The sequence below is a fragment of the Leptopilina heterotoma genome, unplaced genomic scaffold, assembly GCF_015476425.1.
Source record: "Leptopilina heterotoma isolate Lh14 unplaced genomic scaffold, ASM1547642v1 Lhet_275, whole genome shotgun sequence".
Taxonomy (NCBI): domain Eukaryota; kingdom Metazoa; phylum Arthropoda; class Insecta; order Hymenoptera; family Figitidae; genus Leptopilina; species Leptopilina heterotoma.
Genome location: NW_025110983.1, coordinates 895179 through 919814, shown reverse-complemented (window position 1 = coordinate 919814; position 24636 = coordinate 895179). Strand labels below are relative to the sequence as shown.

The 24636-nt window shown below is 26.0% G+C and overlaps 1 protein-coding gene across 3 annotated transcripts; it reads right to left on the bottom strand.

Annotated features, from left to right (window-relative positions):
* Nucleotides 1-532: 532 nt before the first annotated feature.
* Nucleotides 533-23303, bottom strand: LOC122503919 (BUB3-interacting and GLEBS motif-containing protein ZNF207). Of its 3 annotated transcripts, XR_006301788.1 has the most exons (8): nt 23081-23303; nt 21304-21430; nt 20797-21164; nt 20230-20551; nt 14740-15130; nt 5091-5388; nt 1057-1162; nt 533-682 (listed from the first exon to the last, which is right to left on the bottom strand). XR_006301788.1 is itself a non-coding variant. In XM_043614690.1 (6 exons), the coding sequence occupies exons 1-6, from the start codon at nt 23119-23121 to the stop codon at nt 5279-5281; spliced, it is 1359 nt and encodes a 452-aa protein (XP_043470625.1). In that variant the 5' UTR covers nt 23122-23303; the 3' UTR covers nt 1785-5278. The 3 variants fall into 3 exon arrangements, 1 of the variants encoding a protein (XP_043470625.1); XR_006301787.1 differs by having other exon boundaries at nt 533-1162; XM_043614690.1 differs by lacking the exons at nt 533-682; nt 1057-1162 and having other exon boundaries at nt 1785-5388.
* Between the last annotated feature and the right edge of the window lie 1333 nt (nt 23304-24636).

Sequence of the window (24636 nt, the reverse complement as noted above, 5' to 3'; positions counted from 1 at the left end):
ATAAAATTAATTAAAAAATTCCTTCGTATTTATAAACTTTAATATTTAGAAATATGAAAAGAAACCTAAATCCTTGACCAGTGTTAAAAATGTTGAAAATTGCCCATTACGATCCTAATTTTAGGTTAAAATCAAAATTCAACTTTGTATCGCATTTATGCAAATTTGAACTCTACAACAAAAAATTAACATACCCTGTCTAATGGAAAAAACATTGATTTACCAATTTGCAAACAAAAAAATTAGAATACTTATTGACTTTTGCTGAGAATTATTCTTGACGTATTTAACCTCAAAAAATATTGTTTATAAACGAGGATTTTTTTCATTTCAAGACATACAAAGAATAAAAATACAACCCATGGGATAAAATCTGGAAATACTAGGAAATGTAGAAGGAAAAGAACACAGAAAACAACAAAAATTCGATAATAGACACATTTTTTATCAAATTGAAAAATTCTCTTAATGAAAAAACTGAAAATTAAAATATCAAAAATTTGTCAATTATCGAATTGAAGCTGCCCTCAAATTTTTCATATGAATCAACATTTTCTTTTTATTAATACCTCGTAGAGATACATCCTCGTGCGACATACACCAATATTTTTTTTTCTTTCTTTCAAAAAAACTTCCATTTCTTACTTTTTTTCATGTTCTCTCTGATCGTGTCCGTCGTTGGCTGAAAAGAACATTTATAGAAGATTTCTAGACATTCTAAAATGCCAGAGCCGTAACTAGGTTTCTAAGATTAATTTTTTTTTTTCTTTAAACACTAATTTTTTCTTGTATATTGTTACTTTTTCTTCAAAATAAAAACAAATAAAATTCACTCAAAAAAAAACAAACAAACAAAAGATGGAGCAATAGAGAATGAGAGATATAAAAAGAAACCCAATAAAAAATAGAAGAAAAAATTTTTTTGTATAATTATTCTAAAGTGCAAAAACATTAATGCAATTTACAATTAAAAAAAATTTCTTTTTTCACTTTAAAAACAAAAGCTAGCTTTAAAACTAGAATAAATTTTTTTTTTTTGAATTTTTGAGACATTACCTCAAGCATAATCCTATTTACGACTCTGCTGTGGATTACTGATTTTTAGCGACAGTTGCTTTTCCAGAATGTGAAGAGAGTCACCCAGAAGTGTTTTACCGGATTGCTAAAAAAGCGTTTTTTTCCCATTTTAGCGAGACGTGCTTTCGCAATTATTCACCAGGCGTTAAAAATACATATAATTTTTTTTTGCTTTTTTTTAAAGATAAAAATGTTTCATTTTCATTCATTTCCGTCAATTTTCTTTTCTTTTTTTTTTGTTTTTTCATTCATTACTTTTGTTTTCTTGGTTTTGTTTAGCGGGAATTCTTGCACGCTTTTTTTTTGTAAGTAAGATAGACATAATATATTTATAATACCGATGTACACACAATAGTCTGTGTTAATCAATCGTCGAACAATCGAAATGAAAACAAAAGAAAAAAATGTTATTTCATTAAAAGTTTTCTTTAAAATATTATTTTTATTAAATTACACGAAATTTTTCATTTTTATTTTAATTTTATTCAAAAATTTATTTAAATTATATCAAAATTTTTAAAAATATTAAAATTTTTATTTAAATATTTATTTACTATTTATTTAATGTCATTTAAATGATTAAAAATAATCAAAAATTTATCAAAATGTGTTTTAATTTTTTTTCTTTTTTTCCATTTCGAATGATTGGCGAGCCAGTTAATAATGTTTCTCTCGCGTTCCTTACAAATTATCGTGAATTAATATTGTTTCTCGGTCCAGCCACGCGTCAATCAAGCCATACAATCCCCGAGTGACGTCAAATATTACATTCTTAAAACTTATTTTTATAACAAAAAATACAAACAGAAAGTACTGCAAACAATTTTTTCTTAATTTAATGATATTCCTCACTATATATATGTCGATTATATCTCAATTTATTAATTATTCTTCAATGTATCGATAAGTTAATCGCAAGTCGATTATTATCGATACATCGCTCATTATCGATTACTAACAATTAATATCGATACATCAAACATTATCGATTATAATCAATTTTTATCGATACATCAAATATAATCAATTGTTTTCGATATATTAAATATAATCGATTATTATTGATATATCAAATATAATCGATTATTATCAAAACATTGAATATAATCGATTAATATCAATACATCGAATATAATCGATTAGTATTGATATATCAAATATAATCGATTAATATCGATACGTCAAATATAATCAATTACTGTTGATTATTAACGATATATTGAATAATATCGATAATGAAAACATCGATTACTATCGATACATCGATTTCTATCGACACAATGACAAAAAACAATTTACTAAACGATCAGAAATGAAAAAAATTGCAGTGTTTGAACTCGGGATTCGACGACTCAAAGACGGTAGGTCCAAACAATCGCCTGCCTTGTGGCAAGGGACCTGAAAGGTCCAACAGCGATTAGAGCTGTGATTGGTTGAAACAATATGTGGCCATTGCCCGTTGTTCTGAGAAAAGTCGAATACACAATGTTTTTATTTTTATTTTTAATGAAAGTGATAAATTTTGGAAATATGTATAACGTAATTAGGCAAAATAAGAAAAATGATATTATTGAATACTTTTTTTATTATTTGAGAAGAAATTTATCATTTTCTAAGAACATCAGACTATTGCCCAGTTTTTTTTTTTATTTTTCAACTTTCCACAAAAACTTTATTCGGAACAGTCGATAATTATGACACTCAAATAATTAACAAAACTTTTCTACATGTTCAAAAATTTTGCGTTTAAAAAAGATCAGCCCTGCCGAGTCGATTGAAATTGTTTTGTTTTTCAAGGGGAAAAATTTTTAATAAAATTTTGTTGAGTAAGAAAAAAATTTTTTTTTGATACTTTGAATGATGAATGTTAATATTTTTATTAACTCGATCAAAAAGAAATAAATTTTAAGTATTTTTTCAACTCTGCAGAGCGATCCCTGAAAGGAAAGTGTATAAATTGAATAACAATACGCAGAGCAAGTACGTACACGACTTTTTTTTCGGTGTGTAACGACAGAGTAAAAGAAAAAACGAGAAAGAAAAATAGAAAGAAAGAGAGAGAGATAGATAGAGACTAGCGGACAGTCAGCATGAGAAAAGGATTGTGACAAGGAAAATTTTTATTTTTCAGGAAATTATTCAAATTATACTTTCAATCCTCGATGTCATTTTCATTAACTATAGTTTATAATTAAAGAAAAAAAGTTTTGAAAAAATTTCCAAATTTTTAAAATTTTCGTTAAAGTTAAACTAATTGCGCATGTCTAACTGAAATCACTCCATTATCTAAAATAACACATTTTATTTATGATTTTTTGTTTTTGAAAAAGATATTCTCTTCACCTTTATTTATTTACCAAATAAATATTTAAAGAAAAACGATAATTAATATTCACAAAATTTAATAAATTATTTTTACAATAATACATATTTTTTTTATTAACAAAAACTCTAAACAAAATTATAAAAGAATAAATCTTTTTCCAAATAAATCATTTTAAATAAAACGCGGGAAATTAGAACCAATCAGTGATGAGACATGCGCAGTTGATTCTAACCTCAAAAACAAAAGAAAGAAATAAATATATATTTGTTTATCTCATATACCCTGCGCGTTCGTAAACAATACTCGAGAACTAATAAAAAGCAATTTAATTCAAATTTTCTCTCTTGGCAGAAATTTACAAAAAAAAATCACGAAAATCGACAATCAAAGATTGAAAATGGACAAAATGTTAATAATTGGTTCGGGAAATTAAAAATGGCGTGAGTCGAGTGTCGAGAGCTGGTGTCCGTTTCATTTTTTTTAAGATCACCCTCCGTACTTACCACTCACTCATGCGTCGTCAACATGATTCTTGCAAGGATAGGCATTTTCAGCGCGATTTCATCCATTCGAATCAAAAGAAAAAAAAGTATTTTAGAAAAGCGTTTACAGTTTAAATATAATTTTATATTCAACTATTGAGGTTAGAAACGAAACGACAAGCTATAAAGCTCATATCGACTCTACAATAGATTATTTTACGGCCTTTAAGGTAAATATGCAATAAAAGCTCTTTAAGGTCAGTACACAATATTGACTCATCTCAGAAATATATTATTTTAGGGTCAATGTACAATATCGACTCTAAGATTATTTTAAGGCCTTTAATGTGAATACACAAGAAAGGCTCAAAAATACACTGCTTTAAGGTCTGTACAAAACAATATTGACTCTGAAATGTATTATTTTAGGGTCAATGTACAATATCGACTCTAAGATTATTTTAAGGCCTTTAAGGTCAATGCACAATAAAGACTCTAAAATACACTGCTTTAAGGTCAGTACACAATATTGACTCTGAAATATATTATTTTAGGGTCCGTATAAATTTTTTAAGTCCATTAGGGTCAATGCACAATAGACTAAAAAATGAACTGCTTTAAGGTGAGTACACAATAAGAAAAAAATAATATTCCTCGTTTTATCAATTAAAAAAAAAATACTTTCAGTTGCTTAGTTAACTTGAAACATTTATTCCTAACCTCTTGAATTTTACCGATTTTTTTTTTTGCATAATTAAAGAAATTATATTAGTAAATAATGAAACATTTTTATTAATGATGAAATCGCGCCAAAGGATTGAACAAAATAAAATATGCGACTAACCTGAGGCGACAAGACCTTCACGCTGCCACTAAATATCGCGAAAACGATACATAATTTTCAAGCTAATTTCCAAAGAAAAAAAAAATTGGAAGTTTAATAATAGGAAGAAGAAAAGGGGAAAATCCCAATTTTCTAGCGACAGCGTGAAGCGCCACCTGGCGTCACTCCGAGACGTCAACACTGGTTCAGAGTTATAAGAAGTCCAAATTGTAGAAGAAAAAAAAATTGTTTTCCTTTTTTTTTCCTCTACATTATTGAACGACTCACTTCTCTAAGACGATGATGATAATTAATAATTAATTAATCAGTAATAATAATAATAATAATAATAATAAGATAAAAAAACAAAGATTTTGCTAACTTCTGTTGTGGCTAATTTCTGATGGAGTTGCCTGGCGTTTATTTTTTCTGCAAGTTGTTGGTGTTTCTTTTTTTTAATTTTTTTTCTTTCTTTCTTTATTTTCCAAGGTCCGAACCCTAAGGAGAATATTAGGGGCGAGCCCATAGCACGAAATGCAGGGGTGGATTGGGCCCGTCCATTGGGGGCGATCATCTAAAACGTGGATGCATCATTGGCGCTAGCATTGGTGCGCCAGGAAAACCCATTGGTGCAGCGAATGCCGGATGCATTGCACCCGGTGGTAATGCTCCAATCATACCTGCAAATCAGAAACATCAATCATTACATGTGACATGAACATTTTCTTTTTGTTCATAAATATCAAAGAAAAAAAATGGAAAAAAAAATTCTTTTCTCGGATTCCTCATTGTCGGGAAAGCTCGGGTTTTTTTTATGAACGATATTTGGCTTTCGAGAATCCAAATAGTTTAGAAATATTTATATTCAAGACTCGGCTCGGCTCGAATCGTTTTTTTTTTTTTGTTATTAGTAATGTACTTACGTTTTAAGAGACCTCGGGACCTAATATGAGACCAAGGTTGCATTTTTTTAAAAAATAAACCTTGGTCAGATCCTTTGGCTCGGAAGCAATTTCGGGTGACAGCCGATCATGCGCTAACGATTTTTTGTTTTTTTATTCTTTTTTTTCAAAATCACGAAAGGCTGCTTCTAATTCTATTAAAAAGAAACTTACGTTTTACATCGAGACTCCTGTCACACTCGTTCTGATCCATCGTTGCATTTGAATGCGTCTTTTTTTGTTTTAATGGATAAACTAAAGGAAAATGGGGATTGTGAATTGACCTTTAGAATTTATTTCAGTGTTTCGACCATAAAATTAAAAGAATATTACGAAACTCTATAGACTGGGTAAAAATATTTAGGAAAAAAAAACCATGAATTACTTAAATTTGGAAAATTAGGAGTCAAAGGAATTAAGGTGCGTTCACATAGCAGCGTTTTGCGTTGTAAAAGGACCTTAACGCAGCCTAATCTTTTATTAACTACCCATCCTTACTAGGAGAAATTCTTCTACTTCGACTTGCAAGGTTGGGTAGTCATAAAAATAAAATAAAAAATTTAATCTATCACGGTTGGGTAGTTATCAAAAAGAGTTGAAAATTTTATTTAGCAAGGTTGGCCAGTCAATAAATTGTGGCCCAACCTTGCTACTTGCTAGGTACTACATTTCGACTTGCAAGGTTGGGTCGTTAACAAAAAAAATTAAAACGCAAAACGCTTTCATGTCCGCAAGCTAATAAGGGTACTTCTACAATAACATTTTTCATCGACACGAACAAAATAAACTTTTTAAAAGTAAAAAATGCGGGAAAACAATGAAAAATACCCAAAAGTGATTTTTTATTTCCGAAAAGAAGTTACTGTAGAAGCAGCATTAAAAAATAGAAACAAATTTAAGGTTTCAACAATAAAAAAAAAATTTTTAAATCCAAGAAATTAGTACAATGATCGTCAGAACGAATCAATGACTTTAAAAATTAAACCAAGGAAAGTTTAGTTTTTATTTTCTAGAGAAAGAGAATAAAGCTACACAAGCAGTCAATTGTCTCTGTTAATTAACAAAACAGAGGGTAAATCCCTTTTTTAAATTTCTAATTAGTAAACTTTTTGCAGGTTTTTTTTTTAATTTTTGTTTTTTGGTTAGTTTACTTAGGTTCTCGCCTATATTAAACTAAAGGAGGAAAGCATGCACATGTGCCAAATATACATTGAAAATCCACAACAAAACCGAGATGAAGGTGCTACCACACAGGAAATAAAAAAAAATTGGTTTTTTTTCTGTCATTTGTAGAATTAACCTCAAACCATACAAGAAAATTCATACGCTCAAGTCTACTTTATTATGTCAGAAAAATTAACTGAATTTTTGTTTTTTTTTTGTGCTAAAAAAATGATCTCGACTGTCACCCGAGCTTCGCTATTTTTTTAAATTTAACATATATAATTATATATACACAGAGATGAATAATTTTAAAATCTTAAATCTCTCTCCATGTACATATTTTTATATAAATATATAGTATATAAGTATTGTAGATTTTTCTAAAAATATATGCTACATATTTAAATAAATGGTCCGACCAATAATATTTACGTGTGTTTTTTTTAATTGTCTTCAGGAGGCCAGAATCGAAAGGGTACTTCTATGTTTTGAATTTAAAAAAAAATACGTTTACAGATCTGTCGAGTGTTTTGCATACCGGTTGTCGTGGTAATGTACAAGAGAAAGAGAGACACAATTCACTTTCTCTCTTACTCTTGTTGTTACCATGACAACGATATGCAGACATACAACAATAACCTATGAACTTACTTCAGTACTGATTTTTAAATTTAATTTCTTCTTTTAGATGAAAATACATAAAAAATCTTTCGAAACTGTAACATGTAATCTTTTGAAAAGACGCCTCCGATAAAAAAAGCATTGCAATGGAACCCTCGCGATTAAGAAACAAAAGGAGGAACGTGTATAGGAATCACCATTATCTTCCCAATCGTTAGTAAGTGATGAGGAATAAATAAAATAAGATTCAAGAAATAACTGATTATACAGTAATATATACTTGGTATGTGAATATCATTTACTTACTGTCTGTTTTTAGAGCTCGACTTATTTCTAAATCATTAATGTGTTACACAAAAGCTAGGCTATAATAATAATAATAATAATAATCATAATAATAATAATAATAATTAAATAATAACTTAATCAAAATAATATAATAATAAGAAAAATAATGATTATGGTAATGACGATGAGGATAATAATATTAATAATAATAATGATGATGATGACAATAAAGATACTAATAACCGACAACAAGAGCAATTATTCAACAATTATAAGTTTTAATTTTGAGGTTAGGTCTGAATTAGAGTTTTTCCTTAATTATGATAAGAAGTTTTCAAGGATTCTAACATAACCTCAAAAAAGTAACTTTCTAATATTAATATAGAATATAATATATTAATATATTATATAAAAATATAATGTAACAAATAATTTCTAATATTTTTGTTTTTCAAGCTAAGTATAACATTTTTTTAAAATTTTTAATTTGAAACTTTAAAAAAAAACTCTTAAAATTTTAAGTTTGAAACTTTAAAAAAATTCTTAAAATTTTAAAGTTTAAAAATATTTCAATAATAATTTTGTGTTACAATAATTTAATAATTAATTTTATAAATTTCAAATAAAAAAGTTATATAAAAATTATAAAAAAATATAAAAAATGTAATTCAAACTGTAGAAAACGTTTAAAAAAATTACTAAAATAATGTTAACAAAATTAAAATTCGTTTTAAAAATTTTAATTTTAATAAAGTGTTGATTCAAAAAAGTTAACGTTTATCATTGAATAGTTTTCTCAGTTGTTGATACATCACAAAAATTAATAATTATAAAAATTATTTTAAAAAAATAGTAATAATAATTTTAATAATAATCAAAATAATTTTCTATTAATAAAATAAATAAATAATTATAATAGAAATTATGATAATGATGATGACAATGATAATGATAGAAAAAGTAATGAAAATGTTAAAATGACAAAATGATATTTTAATTAAAAAATAAAAAAATGAGCGTGAATGAAGAAGAAAATATTAAATTGCGCGTTTATTTAATACTGCAAAAAAAATAAATTTCAGGAGATAAAAATTAATCTAACCTTTTAATTCAATCCTTTTTTCCTTTTATGTTAATAAGTAAATTCTCTTTTCCCCACAAATAATTTCCAGTTGAAATAGAAAATAAAAGTTCTACCTTTTTTCATTGAGAGGCGGTTCATTCGTCAATTTGATCGCACATCTTCAAAGATCTACAAAAATGGTCTAAAAAATTGTTTTGTAACAAAAAAAAATAACTTTTTTCTATTCAATTATAAAAAACAACAAATGATTTAAAAAAAAAATTTCCAATACTTTAAAATTATTTAAAAAAATTTAAAAATTAAAAAAAAAATTTATTACTTTTATTATTTTTACAAATATGGATAATTAAGTGATGAAAATAACAAAAAGAAAAAAAAAAGAAAAAAAAGGAAAAAAATAAATAAAAATAAATAAAAATAAATAAAAATGAAAAAAATGAAATTAAAAGCAATAACAAAAAAAAAAAAAATAAAACGAAAAGCATAATTTCAACAAGGATGTATCCTAAACCTAACGTTTTCAAAAATTATGATAAATATATAATATGGAAAAGGTCAGTTTCATGAAAAAAAGTGCATCAATTCACCGAACTTTTTTTTTGGTAAAAATATGGCTGAGAGCGTTACCGTGCCCAAATAAAGCGAACTTTTTCTACAATTTTCACAACACCAGAAATTTCAAGCTATCAATACGTTAAAAAAAAGGAGAGAAATATACAGAGAAAGATAGTGAGAGAGAAAGACAGAGCGAAAGGAAACGGTTAAGTTGTTTGAGGAATGTAACAAAAAAGAAAAAAAATAATTCTATGAGCATATAAAGTAAATTAAAAGCGTTAAAAATTTAATTTATAAATTAAATTTTTTTAAATATTTTTAAAAAATTTAAAAAGAAAGAAAAATTTATAGAAACTAAAAATTGTCGAGTGGTTTAAATGAGATATTAATCCTTTTATCGTTAAATCAATAAAAATATTAATATTTCATTACTTTCATTAACCAAAATTTAAAAAAAAAAAAAAAAAAATTACCTTAACTTGAGGTGTTGAACGAAAAGGTACATCAATCGCTAATAAAACCTAAAGGTGCGTAAAATTTACAAGCCTATAAAAATGCACGACAAAATAATTTTCACCTTACGAATTTTTTTTGACAAAAATAATTGAACATGATAAGAAAATAACTCAATGATTTGCAAATAAATACGAGAAAATAAATTTTTTAAAAAAGACCACTCGACGAAAAACAAAACGTTACTTTAAACGAATTAAAAGAAAAAATAAAGTATACAAATAGCCAATGAGAGCGTAAACATTAGTGAGAAAAGAAAGTGACGGAATAAAAATGATGACAAAAAAATGAAATGACGATGATTTAAAGTATTAATTTTCATTTTTTTAAAATGACAAAATGATATGATAATATAATATATATATTGATAATAATATATGAGATATATAGATAGGCCATGTCACGGCATGCTATTTGCTAAGGACCAACCTTGTTATACTTGTCTAAAACAGGGTTTTAGTAACCAGAGACTTGGGTTTCGTTTGACACTCATCAAGGAGTGACCGGGCGCCCTGTAAACGCACCGTTAAAAACGTAAAAGTTTTTCAGGAGCTTGTCGTCAATTAAAACAAATAAAAAAAACAAAAAAAAATTTTTTAAATTAGAAAACAAATGGATGTAAATACCAAAAAGCGTTAACTTTTAAAGAGGTAACATTTTTCTCATTCATACCTATGCATATTTTTATTTGGAAAAAAATTCAAATTCAAATTTTGTTAAACTTTTCATTTTCATTAATTTACACTTGTCGCACAAGATTTGTTCTTGATTAAAAAGAAAAAACAAAAATTTTGTTTTAGATTTATTTTGACGTTAATTTTAAATTAGAAAAAAATTATTAAACTTTTCATCTCTGTTTCTTTCGATGTTTAAGAGACCCTCTTCATATTATATATTTTATGCTCTCTCACTCAATAAAATTTGTGTTCAAGAAACACAAAAAATGATAGGCTCAATAATATCTTCAGTAGTATAGTGGTCAGTACCCCCCTTTTTCAAAGAATTGAAACCAAATTGTATGTTCAATAATATCTTCAGTAGTATAATAGTCAGTATCCCCCCCTTTTTTTATAGATTGAAACCCAATTGTAGGTTCAATTTTATTTCTTCAGTAGTATAATGGTCAGTACCCCCCTTTTTCAAAGAATTGAAACCAAATTGTAGGTTCGATAATATCTTCAGTAGTATAATAGTCAATATCCCCCCTTTTTTATAGATTGAAACCCAATTGTAGGTTCAATTTCATTTCTTCAGTAGTATAATGGTCAGTACCCCCCTTTTCCTAAAAATTGAAACCAAATTGTAGTTTCATTAATGCAGTGTAATGGTCTACTGACCATTACACTTCCCCTTCCCCTTTTTTTATAGATTAAAACCTAATTCAAGGTTCAATTATATCTTCAGTAGTATAATGCTCAGTACCCCCCTTTTTCAAAGAATTGAAACCAAATTGTAGGTTCAATTATATCTTCAGTAGTATAATAGTCAGAACCCCCTTATCCTAAAAATTGAAACCAAATTAGAGGTTCAATAATATCTTCAGTAGTATAATGGTCAGTAACCCCATTTTCTTATAGATTGAAACCTAATTGTTGGTTCAATTATACATCTTCAGTAGTATAATGATCAGTACCCCCTTATCCTAAAAATTTAAACCAAAATAGAGGTTCAATTATATCTTCAGTACTTTTATATTCAGACGCCCCCCCTCCCCCTTTCTTATAGATTGAACCCTAATTGCAGACTTCGCACTCGATAATTAATTTGAATAAAGTAGCATTCAAACTAAAAATTAGTTACCGAAAAATTAAGCTTAACGACCAAAAAAACTCGTTTTAGACACTTTACAAAACTAACAAGAATTCCATTCTATATTTTATTTTCTACATTTTTATTTTTCTTCTATTATTCATCATAGAATTTAATTATTTTAATATTTATAAAAATAATTTAATTCTTGCGAAGAATTTCAGGAAAATTTTTAAATAATTGTTTTCTCTCGACTAATTTTATGCAAATTCCAAATTAAATAATTGAATTCTTGAGAAATTTTCATTACTGATAAAAAAGAATTGAATTTTAACAAAGATTTTTAAAAAATTCTTTTTAATAATTTAATTTTGTTTTTAAATTTTATGAATATAGTAGATATTAAAAATTATTAAATTGCGGAAAGTTTGTAAAAATAATTAAATTTTACAAAGAATTCCATTAAAATTTTTAAAAATAATTGAATGTCTGTGAAGCATTTTTTGAAATTTTTTAAAATATAATTGAATTACTAAAAATCATTTTATTATTAATGAAAATAATTAAATTCTTGTGAACGATTTTATTACAATTTTTTTAAATATTTGAATTTCTAAGAAAAAATTCATTATTTTTAAAAATAATTGAATTCTTGTAATGAATATTGTTATTTATGAAAATAATTAAATTTTGCAAAGAATTTTATAAAAATGCCTAAAAATAATTGAATTTTCGGGAATAATCTTGTTATTTATCTTTAAAAATTGAATTCTTTCGAAGAATTATTTATGTAAATAATTGAATTCTTGGGAAGAATTGTATTGAAATCTAAAAGAATAATTGAATTATTTCAAAAAAAATATAATTAAAATTGTATTAAAAATAATTGATTTCTTTCGAACAATTATATTGAAATATTTGAAAATAATTGAAATCCTGCTTTGAATTTTATTATTTACGAAATAATTGAATTATTACAAAGAATTTTATAAAAAAAGTTTCAAACAATTGATTTTTTTCGAAAAAATTTATGCTAATTCTATTTTAAATAATTGAATTCCTGTGACATTTTCATTATTTTAGAAAATAATTTAATTTTACCATGAATTTCATTAAAATTTATGAAAATAATTGAATTAATGCGAAGAATTTAATGCCAAATATTAAAAAAAAATTGATTATTTCGAAAAAATTTATGTAAATTCTATTTTAAATAATTGAATTCACGTGAAACTTTTTTTTTGGAAAATAATTGAATGTTCGTGAAGAATTTTATCACAATTTTTGTTGAATAATTAAATTCTTTTAGAAATATTTTTAAAAATTATTGAAATTTTGCCACGAATTTTATTACAATTTTAGAAAATAATTAAATTCCTAAGAATTTTATTATTTATGAAAATAGTTGAATTGTTGCCACAAAATTTTTTTTGAAAATGCTATTCTAAATTCTAAATGTTTTTTTAATTTCTAGTATTAGCGAATTTAAAGCAGTGGAAATTCTCAAAAAAGAAACAGCAATAGTAGCTTTTAACAGCTGAAATTTAAAAAAAAATCCAAATAGTAGTATAACGTAAAAAAAGTAGTAAACAGTAGGTTTTAGTAGATGATTGCGAAGCCTGTAATTGTAGGTTCAATTATATCGTCAGTAGTATAATGGTCAGTACCCCCTTCTTTCAAACATTTGAAACCAAATTAAATGTTCAATTATATCTTCAGTAGTATAATAGTCAGTACCCCCCTTTTCTTGTAGATTGAAACCTAATTCAAGGTTCAATTATATCTTCAGTAGTATAATGCTCAGTACCCCCCTTTTTCAAAGAATTGAAACCAAATTGTAGGTTCAATTATATCTTCAGTAGTATAATAATCAGTACCCCCTTATCCTAAGAATTGAAACCAAATTGTAGGTTCAATTTTATTTCTTCAGTAGTATAATAGTCAGTATCCCCCCTTTTTTATAGATTGAAACCCAATTGTAGGTTCAATTTTATATCTTCAGTAGTATAATGATCAGTACCCCCCTTTAAAAAAAAAATTGAAACCAAATTATAGTTCCATTAATGTACAGTCGTGATCAGGAATGCCTTCCCCGGCCGAACTTGTTGCACTCGTATGTTCCCATGGAAACAAATGAGTGCGACACGTTCAGCCGGGGAAGGTATTGCTGAACACGACTGTAGTATAATATTCAGAACCCCCTCCCCCCCCTTTCTTATAGATTGAATCCAATTTGTAGGTTCAATAATATCTTCAGTAGTATAATGGACAGTATCCACATTTTTAAGCAACAGAAAGTTTCAAAAATCTTTCGAATTTCTTCAATTTTGATAACCTTGAAACAAAAATTATATTTATAATATATTAAACTAATATATTTAAAATATATTAAACTAATATATTTAAAATACATTAAACTAATATATTTAAAATATATTAAAAAATATAAATAAAAACTTACTGGAATTGATTATTTTTTTAATCAAGAACAAATCTCTTCATGCAGTCAACATTTATGCACCATTTAAACTAATCAGTTACTCTATTTTTCAAAAAGGCATTTCGAGCAAAAAATAAACATCTTTAATTGAATAGTAAAATAATAAAGAAAAAGCAAAAAAATAAAGAGTCAGTAAACATAGAATTGACAATTTACTTATTTACTTTTGACAATTTACTTTCGATAACTTGTTTAATTCAAATAAATTGTCAATTCAATATGTAAAAAAAAGACTAAGTTGACAAAATCAGCATATTGAAATGAAAATACAAGGACAAATACAAGAATTAATAAAAAGAGGAAAAAAAAAATTCTACGGGAACAGAGCATTATAGGCTCCTTTTTACTTTTGGTATTTAAAAAAAAAGATCTTCACACTATTCCGAAGAGACATCCACTACGAATGGATAGGTTTATATATATATAATTCGCGTTCGAGTAGATTTTTTTAAGTCGATCATATAGTAAAAAACATGAAAAATTGGTAAAGGGAAATACATATTTGTTTTATATTGTGATAATTGGGGTAAAAGTGTTATAAATAGAGAAAAATGGGGGGGCGGGTAGGGTTGGGGGGGGGGAATGGAGCAAGGGCAAGAAATTTTGGGAGACTTACCTGGTGGCAGGCCCATGGGGGGCGGTCGCATCATGTTACCTCCATGAATAAGAGCTGGTGCAGCAAGTGTCATGGTTGGTCGCATGAGCGGCGCCATTAATGCTACGGAACTAACTGGCATGCCGGCTGATGCTGGTACCACAACTGCTTGTGGAGGCCTTTGAAACCTTTGTTGTTGTTGATGTAAGGCACTTAAGGCGGCCTGTTGACGTTGCTGTTGATCCTGAAATGCAGCCGCAGCATTTGCCACCGCTTGCTGTTGTTGCTGTTGTTGCTGCTGATGATGATGATGCAATGCGGCCGCATGCTGTTGGGCTGCTTCCACTTGACTAGAACGAGAATCCTCGATCTGTCGTCGCTGATACTTTGGTAATCTCGCTCGAATCTCCTCCTATTGATTTAAAAAAAATAGAAAATTAGCCCTCTTTATTTAAAAAAAAAAAATTGTTTTATCACGGTTGCCACAAACATTTAATTAATGTTTTTCCCTGATTTCTAGACTTTTTCCTGACTGATTTTGATTTTTTCCCTGACCCTAAAGAATATTCTGATTCACTCTAAAAATTAATAGATATTCAAAAGAATGTTCTACTACATTTATTAACGAATTTTTTTTAAATGGCAAATCGAAGAACACAATTAGAAAATTATTCGAAAACATCAAGGACTTAATTTTGAAATAAATATTTAATCATTATTATTTTTCCATGGGAATTAAGATCTTTAAGAATTTATCAAACCTTTTTGAAATTCAACAACTTATAAGAATATTAATATAAAACATGAAGAAATCGATCGCTCTCTTCATGTTTTCCAATGTTTTCTCATAATTAAAGGTGACCGAATGATAAAATCATTATTTTATATTATAAGAATATTCTTATAGTAACTTCTTCAAAATTATTTTCATTATTTCAATTCAATTATTACTTTCTAGAATTTTTAACAAAATTTCTTCTTTAAATTAAATTTTAAAATTATTTCTCATAATTTCTGAAAAAGTTATTTTTGAGAATTTTTAAATTATTACTTTCTAGAATTTTAAACAAAATTTCTTCTTTAAATTAAATTTTAAAATTATTTTTCATAATTTCTGAGAAAGTTATTTTTGAGAATTTTTAAATCCATTTCTTTGTAATTAAATTTTACGCGAAATTTCGATTATTGGGATATTGTTCAATTAAATATACATTAGAAAATAAAAAATTGAAATAATTTTTTTAAATTTCTATGAAGCTTTTTTGAATAAATTTAGTTCCATAGAATCTTTAATTAAAAGTACAAAAAATTCAGATTTTCAAAGATTTTAATTTAAAACCATTTACGTAAAATTCAATTATTTCTAAAAATTTCAAATATTATAGTAACTTCTCAAAAATTTAATTATTATCTGAAACTATAAATGAAATTAATTTTTAAATCAATTTTTATTACAAAATTCTACGAGAATTCAATTATTTAAAAACAAACATAAATAGTTTATTGAATAAATAAATGTTTCTTCAAATAGAATTCTTATACATAATTTTATTAATAAATTTCCAAATAATTGAATTCTTTCGACGAATTTTATTAAATTTTTTTAGAATAATTACATTTTTCGAGGAATTCCATTAAAATTGGATTAAAAATAATTGAAATTCTGCAATGAGTTTTATTATTTTCGAAAATAATTGAATTATTGCTAAGAATTTTATAAAAAAAAGTTTCAAACAAATGATTTTTTTTTTGAAAAAATTTATGCAAATTCTATTTTTAATAATTGAATTCCAGTAAAATTTTCATTATTTTAGAAAATAATTGAATTTAATTCTTGTAATGAATATTATTATTCATGAAAATAATTGAATTTTATTAACAAATATTCAAATAATTGAATTCTTTCGACGAATATTCATAAAATTTTTAAGAATAATTTCATTTTTCGAGGAATTCGATTAAAATTATATTAAAAAATAATTAAAATTCTGCAATAAGTTTCATTATTTTTGAAAATAATTGAATTACTGAGAAGAATTTAATGCCAAATTTTAAAACAATTGATTTTTTCGAAAAAATTTATTGTAAATTCTATTTTAAATAATTGAATTCCAGTGAAATTTTCAATATTTTAGAAAATAATTGCATTCCAGTGAAATTTTCATTATTTTAGAAAATAATTGAATTTTTGACATGATTTTTATCAAAATTTTTGAAAATAGGGTAACTGTACCAATTGTCGAGGGTTTTAGGCAACACGTGACTTTGACATTTTTTTTCTCGGAAGTAAGTGCACTTAAAAATTTGATTTTTGTATATTTGGACGAAGGATCTAATAATGTTTAATATTCATATTTATTTTTTTAATATAAACTAAATTGTTAAGCAAAAAATATATTTAAAAGTCAATCGAGCAAAAGCACCATTTGTCGATGGTCTTGTGCTAATTTCTCGAGGGTCTGTTCCAATTGTCGAGGGTATGACATTTTTAAACATATAACCCAATATAACCTAACAATTAACCTGTACAGATATTAGAAAATCGAGTAGATATTTATTTTTTCGATAAAAATATTATAGAACATTACCAGAAAACAAATATATTTATTTAACTATAATTGAATAATTTATAATATCGATATAAAACATTTTTATAGTAGATGATACACGACAGAAAATTATTTAACTGTTTTTTAAACTTTTATAAATAAGTTAATTAAATTTAATCAATTTTGTTAATCAGACATTAATTGAAAAAATAAATTAATTTAAGTCACATTAAATTTGTAAACGAATAAAATAAACTTTTATTACGAACTGTAAATATAATGGTTAATTATAATTAAACTATAGTACAAAATTTTTTAGTTTTAAATAATGCATTTTTTTTATTAATTTTTTTTCCGTCTTCCTCGTTTTTTTTTGTTGATTATTTTCTGTTGGTTGTAAATTTTTGGAGCATTTTTTTTCTTTTTCTCTGTACCTATAAATGTTTGGCATTTATGTTTGACGTTTAGTAAATAAACACTTAACCATCGATAAATGGTGCATCAGCGAAAAAAGTGACTACACCAATTTTCGAGTCATTACCTCGAAAAATGGAACTGTCAAAAAAAAAGGAACCAAATACCGATGATTTGCTTTTAAAAAATATTAAATATTTTTTTTTAACAAAAAAACATGCATACAAAATTAATTTAGTTCGTGTACAAAATTATAATAATAATTTTGTACACAAAAAGTCATTATAAATACGTTTAATTTGCATTTCTAAAAATCTGTTTTAATCAACCTGAAGTATTAAGAAAATGGAGATTCGTGTAAATTTCACAGCAGTGAATTATAATATTAATTAAATAATTATTTTAGTAAAATCGCTACGAAATTTGTATATATAAATATACAGTTGAAAATACAAAGATTATTTAGAAATGTTTTTTGTTCTTAAATATTATATATTAGGGGAACATAGTCTAGGTCGGCCACCTTTTTGACTTTTGTTTATAACTTTTTTTAAAAAATGAATTTGGACAATTGAAGTATATGGTTGGAAAGTCCTGTTTAATAGGAACATTTTTTCTGTACAAAGTAAATTGACAGGTTTAAAAATGAAAAAGTTATAAAGATTTAAAAAAAAAAAAATTTGTAGTCCAGGTTGGCCATTACAGTCAAGGTCGGCCATGTTTAAAATTCAAAGGGCATTAATCGTTAAAAAATAAAATAACATGTTTGGAGTTACGGAAAATTGATTCTTTATTGTTTACAGTTTGTAACTTAATGAAATAACAAAATAATAACAATAAACAATATAAAAAAATAAATATAAATAAAAAAAAGTTTTGCACTAAAATATTAATAAAATTAAATAAAAATATTAATAAGATGATCAATTATATTATGAGTTATACAGAATTGCAGTTTTTGCAAATGAAGTAGCTCGTCCTCAACTTTGCGCATTTTAAACACATAGTGGCCGACCTTGACAGTAAGTAACATTACCGAATTGTTGTAACCATAAAGAAATACGTTTCGGGATTCGATTTTTTACTTTGTTTTCCTTTCAACCATGAGTCCCACAAATTTTCTGCATACTTGCCTTGACGATTCAATTTGTTTTTTATCTTTTATTAATGGTTTTTCACATTATGCACAAAACTTTTTTTGAGCTTTTTTTGTACCGACGTCACAGAAAACACAATTTTCGATTTTCCGAAAATGTAATTGAACAGAAAGTTAGGTTTCACTAAGACAAGCTTCGACAAAAATGCGCGTAGGTGGCGCTAGTGAACTTGACATAAAAACGCGAGTGGCCTACCTAGACAGTAGGCCAACCTTGACTACATTCCCCTATACTATTTATCTAAAAAAGAAAATTATTATCCTCGACAATTGGAGCACCCTCGGCAATTGGTGCAGTTACCCTATATGAATTCATTTGATGAATATTATTATTTATGAAAATAATTGAATTTTGCAATGAATTTTATTAAAATTCGTCAAAATAATTGAATTTTGTAGATGAAATTTGCAATTTATTTATAAAGATAATTGAAATGTTGACCACATTTTTTTTTATTTATTTAAAATAATTGAATTTCTGTCAAGAATTTTATAAATTTTTAAAATAATTGAATTCCTGTGATGAATATTGTTGTTTATAAAAATAGTCCAATTTTGGAATGAATTTTATTAAAATTTCTATATAATTGAATTTTGGAGAAGAATTTTGATATTTATAAAGATAATTAAAATATGCCAGAGAATTTAAAAAATAAAATTTGAAAATAATTGAATATTCGTGTGGAATATTGTTAAAATTGTTTTTAAGTAATTGAATTTTTTTGGGAAATTTTATAATTTTATAATTTAAAAATTTTTGAAAATATTTGAATTCGTGTGATGAATACTATTATTTATGAAAATAATTAAATTTTGTCGATGAATTTTATTATTTATTTATAAAGATAATTGAAATGTTGACCACAATTTTTTTTTAGATTTTTTGAATATAATTGAATTTCTTTGAAGAATTTTATTAATTTTGAAAATAATTGAATTCTTGTAATGAATATTGTTACTTATAAAAATAATTAAATTTTGCAATGGATTTTATTCAAATTCCTGAATATAATTGAATTTCGGCGAAGAATTTTGATATTTATAAAGATAATTGAAATATTGACTAGAATTTTTTTTTTTTTTTTTTGAAAATAATTGAATTTCTGGAAAGAATTTTGATATTTATTAAGATATAGTTGAATTTTTTCAAAGAATTGCGTTAAAATTTTTAAAATTGAAACTAATTTGAACAAAATTGAAATTTTTTGAAAAAAGTACTTCATTAAATGATTTATAATAACTTTATGGAAGTTCTTCAATAGAATTAAGTTATTTAAAATAAATTATTGTGAAAAATTGAAGGTTTTTTTTACAGGGTTGCCGTAGGTCAGGGAAGACTTCCCTGTAAAAAATAGAAAAATATTTCAACTGTTGATGTTTAGGAAAACTTACGAGACTAAGATCCTCGGGTGGATGAATAATTTTACTGGCGGCGCCAGTAGTTGTTATGAGATTAATTTTCGGATCGGAATTACTGTTGTGTGATGCCGAATCCGAGCCGCTATATGCGGGGAATGTTGGCTTCATGGGACCAATCGATCCACCGGCAATGGATGTGATTGGTTTGAAATCAGCGCCAAGTGGAGTCGCCGACGTCGATGTGGCAGTTGACACAGCCGCTGCACTTGGAAATAGAGGTCGTGTAGGCGGCACTGACGCACCGCTGACTGGCGGTTGCATTCCCGGTGGCATACCCGGCATTCCTTGCATCATTCTGAAAGAAAATAAAAATGATAAAACATCAACTTTCAAAAATTATTCACTAAATGAATAATTTATAAAATAACATAAAGTTACTCTATCCGAGACTTAAGGAGGGGAAAATTAAAGGAAAAACTTAAAAAGGGAGAAAGGAGAAGGAAAAGCTATCTTTCCCTTCTCCTTTCCCTTTTTTTGATCAGAAAAAAATCAAGTAAAATAAAGATGAAAATTTGTTAGAAGTGTAAATTAAAAATTTACCCAGGTCCCATGAAAGCTGGACCGACATGACCCATTGGTCCCATCATGGGATGCATGGGCGGTGGGAACTGTCCCATTTGAGGCATTCCCGGATGTCCCTGCATTCCGGACATTCCTCCTGACATCACAGATGAATTTGAATTTGTCGTCGCACCCGGAGCTGAACCCAATAATCCCTCTGGTTTTGCTTTCTTTTGCACGGGTTCATCTTCGCCTGAACTCGGTGAACCAGGGCGATTACCATTGCGTTGCTTTTCATGTTCCTTCGCGTCATTCGGCGGTATACCCTCCATACCATAAATCTCGATTTCAATATTACTTCGATTTGGTAGTGAATTTGGAACCTTATCTATTGCCTCTTTGTGCACCTAAAAAAAAGAAAAAGAGAATTTTAAAAAAAGTTCCCCTTCCTTCCATTTCAAAATACTAAATTCCAAAAATTAGATTTCAAAAATTAAATTTCAAAAAATTTTAAATAGTTAAATGAATGTAAAAATGTTCCTTTACCTGCATACAATGTATACTGAGACCGGGGCCTGTGTAAAGTTTTTTGTGACAAATGTGGCACTTGAAATGTTTTGCCTTCTGATGTTGAATGAGAATTTTTTCATCGTCAAATTCTCGATTGCAATACCTTTTTTTCGCAAAAAAAAACGAAAATTGTAAAGTTAAGGAAACTATTTTTCATAAAAAAGAATTCGTAAAATTAGTATTTTTTCAACACCTAGAAAATTAAAATGTTTATATTACAAGATAAAAATAATTATTATTATTACACGGGAAGAAATTCGATTTTATAAAATATTTTACAGGACAAAATGCGATTCAATTAAACTTTTTAAAAAAAAAGTTGTATAAAATTAATAATTAAAATTTTGAAGTTTTTAAAATTCAATTATTTCTCAAAATTCACACTATAATATGCATTTAATATTTATTATCTAAAATTTTTATTTATTTATTTAAAAATAAGAAATATTTGTATCATTTTTATACGAAAATTTTCAAAATTTATATATTTATAAAACATTTTTTTTTAGAAAATTTTAAATGTCTTTAGGAAAAAATCCTTGTAATTTCTATTGTATTACTTACAATTTTTAACGAGATAAATTTTGTTAAAAAATTTGCATAATTTCTATTTTTTATTAGTTTTTTAATTTAATTTCAAATATTTTTTTTAAAGAATTAAAAAATTTTCATAATAATATCTCATTTTTATGAAAATTTTTTAAAATTTAAATTTGAATAGAAGTTATAATTTTTTCAATTAAGAAAAATAAATTTAAAATAGGTTTCTTAAAGAAAATTGTAATTTTTATTTAAATCCAATATTTTATTGTACAAAATATTGAAAATTAAATTTTGTACTCTTCATTAAAAAAAATTAAAAATTTAACTAAACTTTTTTATCTAAAATACAAAATAATGAAATTGGACTAATTTTTTTCGGATTGTTTGTCTGATTCTTCTTTAAAAAATAATAGACAATAAAACTTTTGTTTAAAAAAAAAATTTTTTGAGGTTAGGTTAACTTTAAAAAAATATTTTGCTTCTTTATCTTAATGTTTTATAAAGAATTATTATTATTATTATTATTATCTATAAAGAATATAATATTTTTTATAAAAAATTAACCTAACCTCAAAAAAAAATTTTTTTCTGAAACAAAAATTCGACTTTACGATTTATATACGAAACAAAATAAAATTTTCTACGGAAAAAAGAAAATTTGAATGAATTTAAAAGTAATTTCTATTTATCAAAAAAATTCTATGTAAGAAACGTAGATTTTTCTCAATTTGTAATAGTTTTCTTTTTTTTTCATTATCGCCTGAATAGAGAAACTTTATTTTCCATATCGCGATTTTAATTTTAACCAAAAAAAAAACGAATTTCCAATAAATTTATATTTAAAAACCGAAAATTTTATCTAATTCTAGAAAAATATTTCAATATTTTATCATTTTATATTTTATTACTTCTCTCCTGCGACGCGACAAGATTTCGATTATGCGCAAAATGTAAAGAAAAAGAAAAACGCCAAGCACCGAAAATATCGAAAGAAAATTCTAAATATTCGGAAAAAATATTATTATTTTGAATATATAAACTTTTTCTTCTATTTATGTACAAAATTTAGAAATGTCAAAATTTTGTTGTTGATAAAAAGTGACAAATAGAGGAATAAGTACAGTTACGTAAAAAAGGGCAGATTGTGAACGGACATTTTTATATATACATATATATATATTTATATTTTTTGACGACAAAAAAAGGATACCAGCACCATGGCCTCGATTGCTTCTTCTTTTTTCGACCCATTATTCAATTTCTACACTTATTTAACGAACTTAAATAATTTCAATGTCCTATTTTATACGTTAATTTTTGTCTTAAATTTTTATATTGTTCAATGAAAACTATATTAAAATCGTCACTTGCAACCAGATTTCGACGTACACCCACGCACACACACGTAAAAACCGATATTACAAGATGGCGTTTGCGCCTCTTCCGCTTTAATGTCGGAAGTTGCGTAATCTGGTTACCAAGGGGAGCGCAGTGTGGCCAACTGTGTGATGTTAAAGTCTCGCACTCTATGAACTCTGAGTCTCTGAAGGATTAAAATAAATCAAATTCGATTCGAAATGAAATAAACTTTATTTTATATCTTTAATTATAGAGTAATAAAAATTTATTTACTATTTTGTATATTTCGATTCTAAAAACATTGAATCCATTGAATGAAGAGAGAAAATGGAAAAATGGAAGTGTATTGATTGGCATAGAAAGTGTAAAAGTAAATAGAGGAGGAACTCTGAAATAAATATAGAAGTCATAAAGGCTTATTCACAGTAATTTCGCAAACGCAAAGTACAGTAGGTTGCAAATATGCCTTCCTGGACATTTAAACATTATTAAAAGGGCTTTACGAGGAGTGGCCATTACTAAAAAAAAACGCTCCCGCCAATTGACTCCCCGGAGGGGCCACAGGTAATAAAGGTCTAAAAAAATATAGTTTAGGAATAGGAATCAATTTTTCTGCGTGTTTCAAATAAAAAGCAAGAGTTATTCGACGAATAGAAAAGATCGAAAAAGAATTTTTGGAAGGTTTGTACATTTATTTGACAATTTCTATAATATAGACAATATTACATACTAAATATTAACCGCTGGTCGTTACACTCTATAGTTGCCCTAACAGAGTCTGAATTGCTTCGTAATATTAATAACATAGATTTTTGATGATCGACCATTTATATTCATATATTTATTTATATATATATAATTATGAGGAACCTTATTTTTTATTTATTTAAAAATCATTTTTTCTACTTTTTTTTCTTTCCACGCGGCACGATGAATTCTTTCATACAATTCTACAAGGCACGCATCCACAACGCACACACACACACATAAAACGCTGTATTTTTTTTTGCGGAGGTAAAAACCCCGTAAATAAAAAAATTTCTCTCAAAAAAAAATCCTCTTTTTCGAGTAGATTTAGGTATTTATAAAAAAATTCTACCCTTATATCTGTTCCCACCAGGCGTCAGATTTATCAATATAACGGTCATCATTTTACAAAAGAAAGAATATATTAAAATAATTTTTTTCAAAATACTGTACATTATTATAGGCTCTGATTTTTTCGGAAGTTTAATTATTATTTTCATAAAAGTAAAACGCATATTTTCTTTAATTTAGGAAAACTTAATTGAATCATTGTGTTTTTATATATTTATAAAAATTGCGCTTTTATTTCGTTTTTCATGGACGACTTTACTAGCCTCAAATAAAAATAGGAGTTATTTAGAACCAGACAATTTTTTTAAT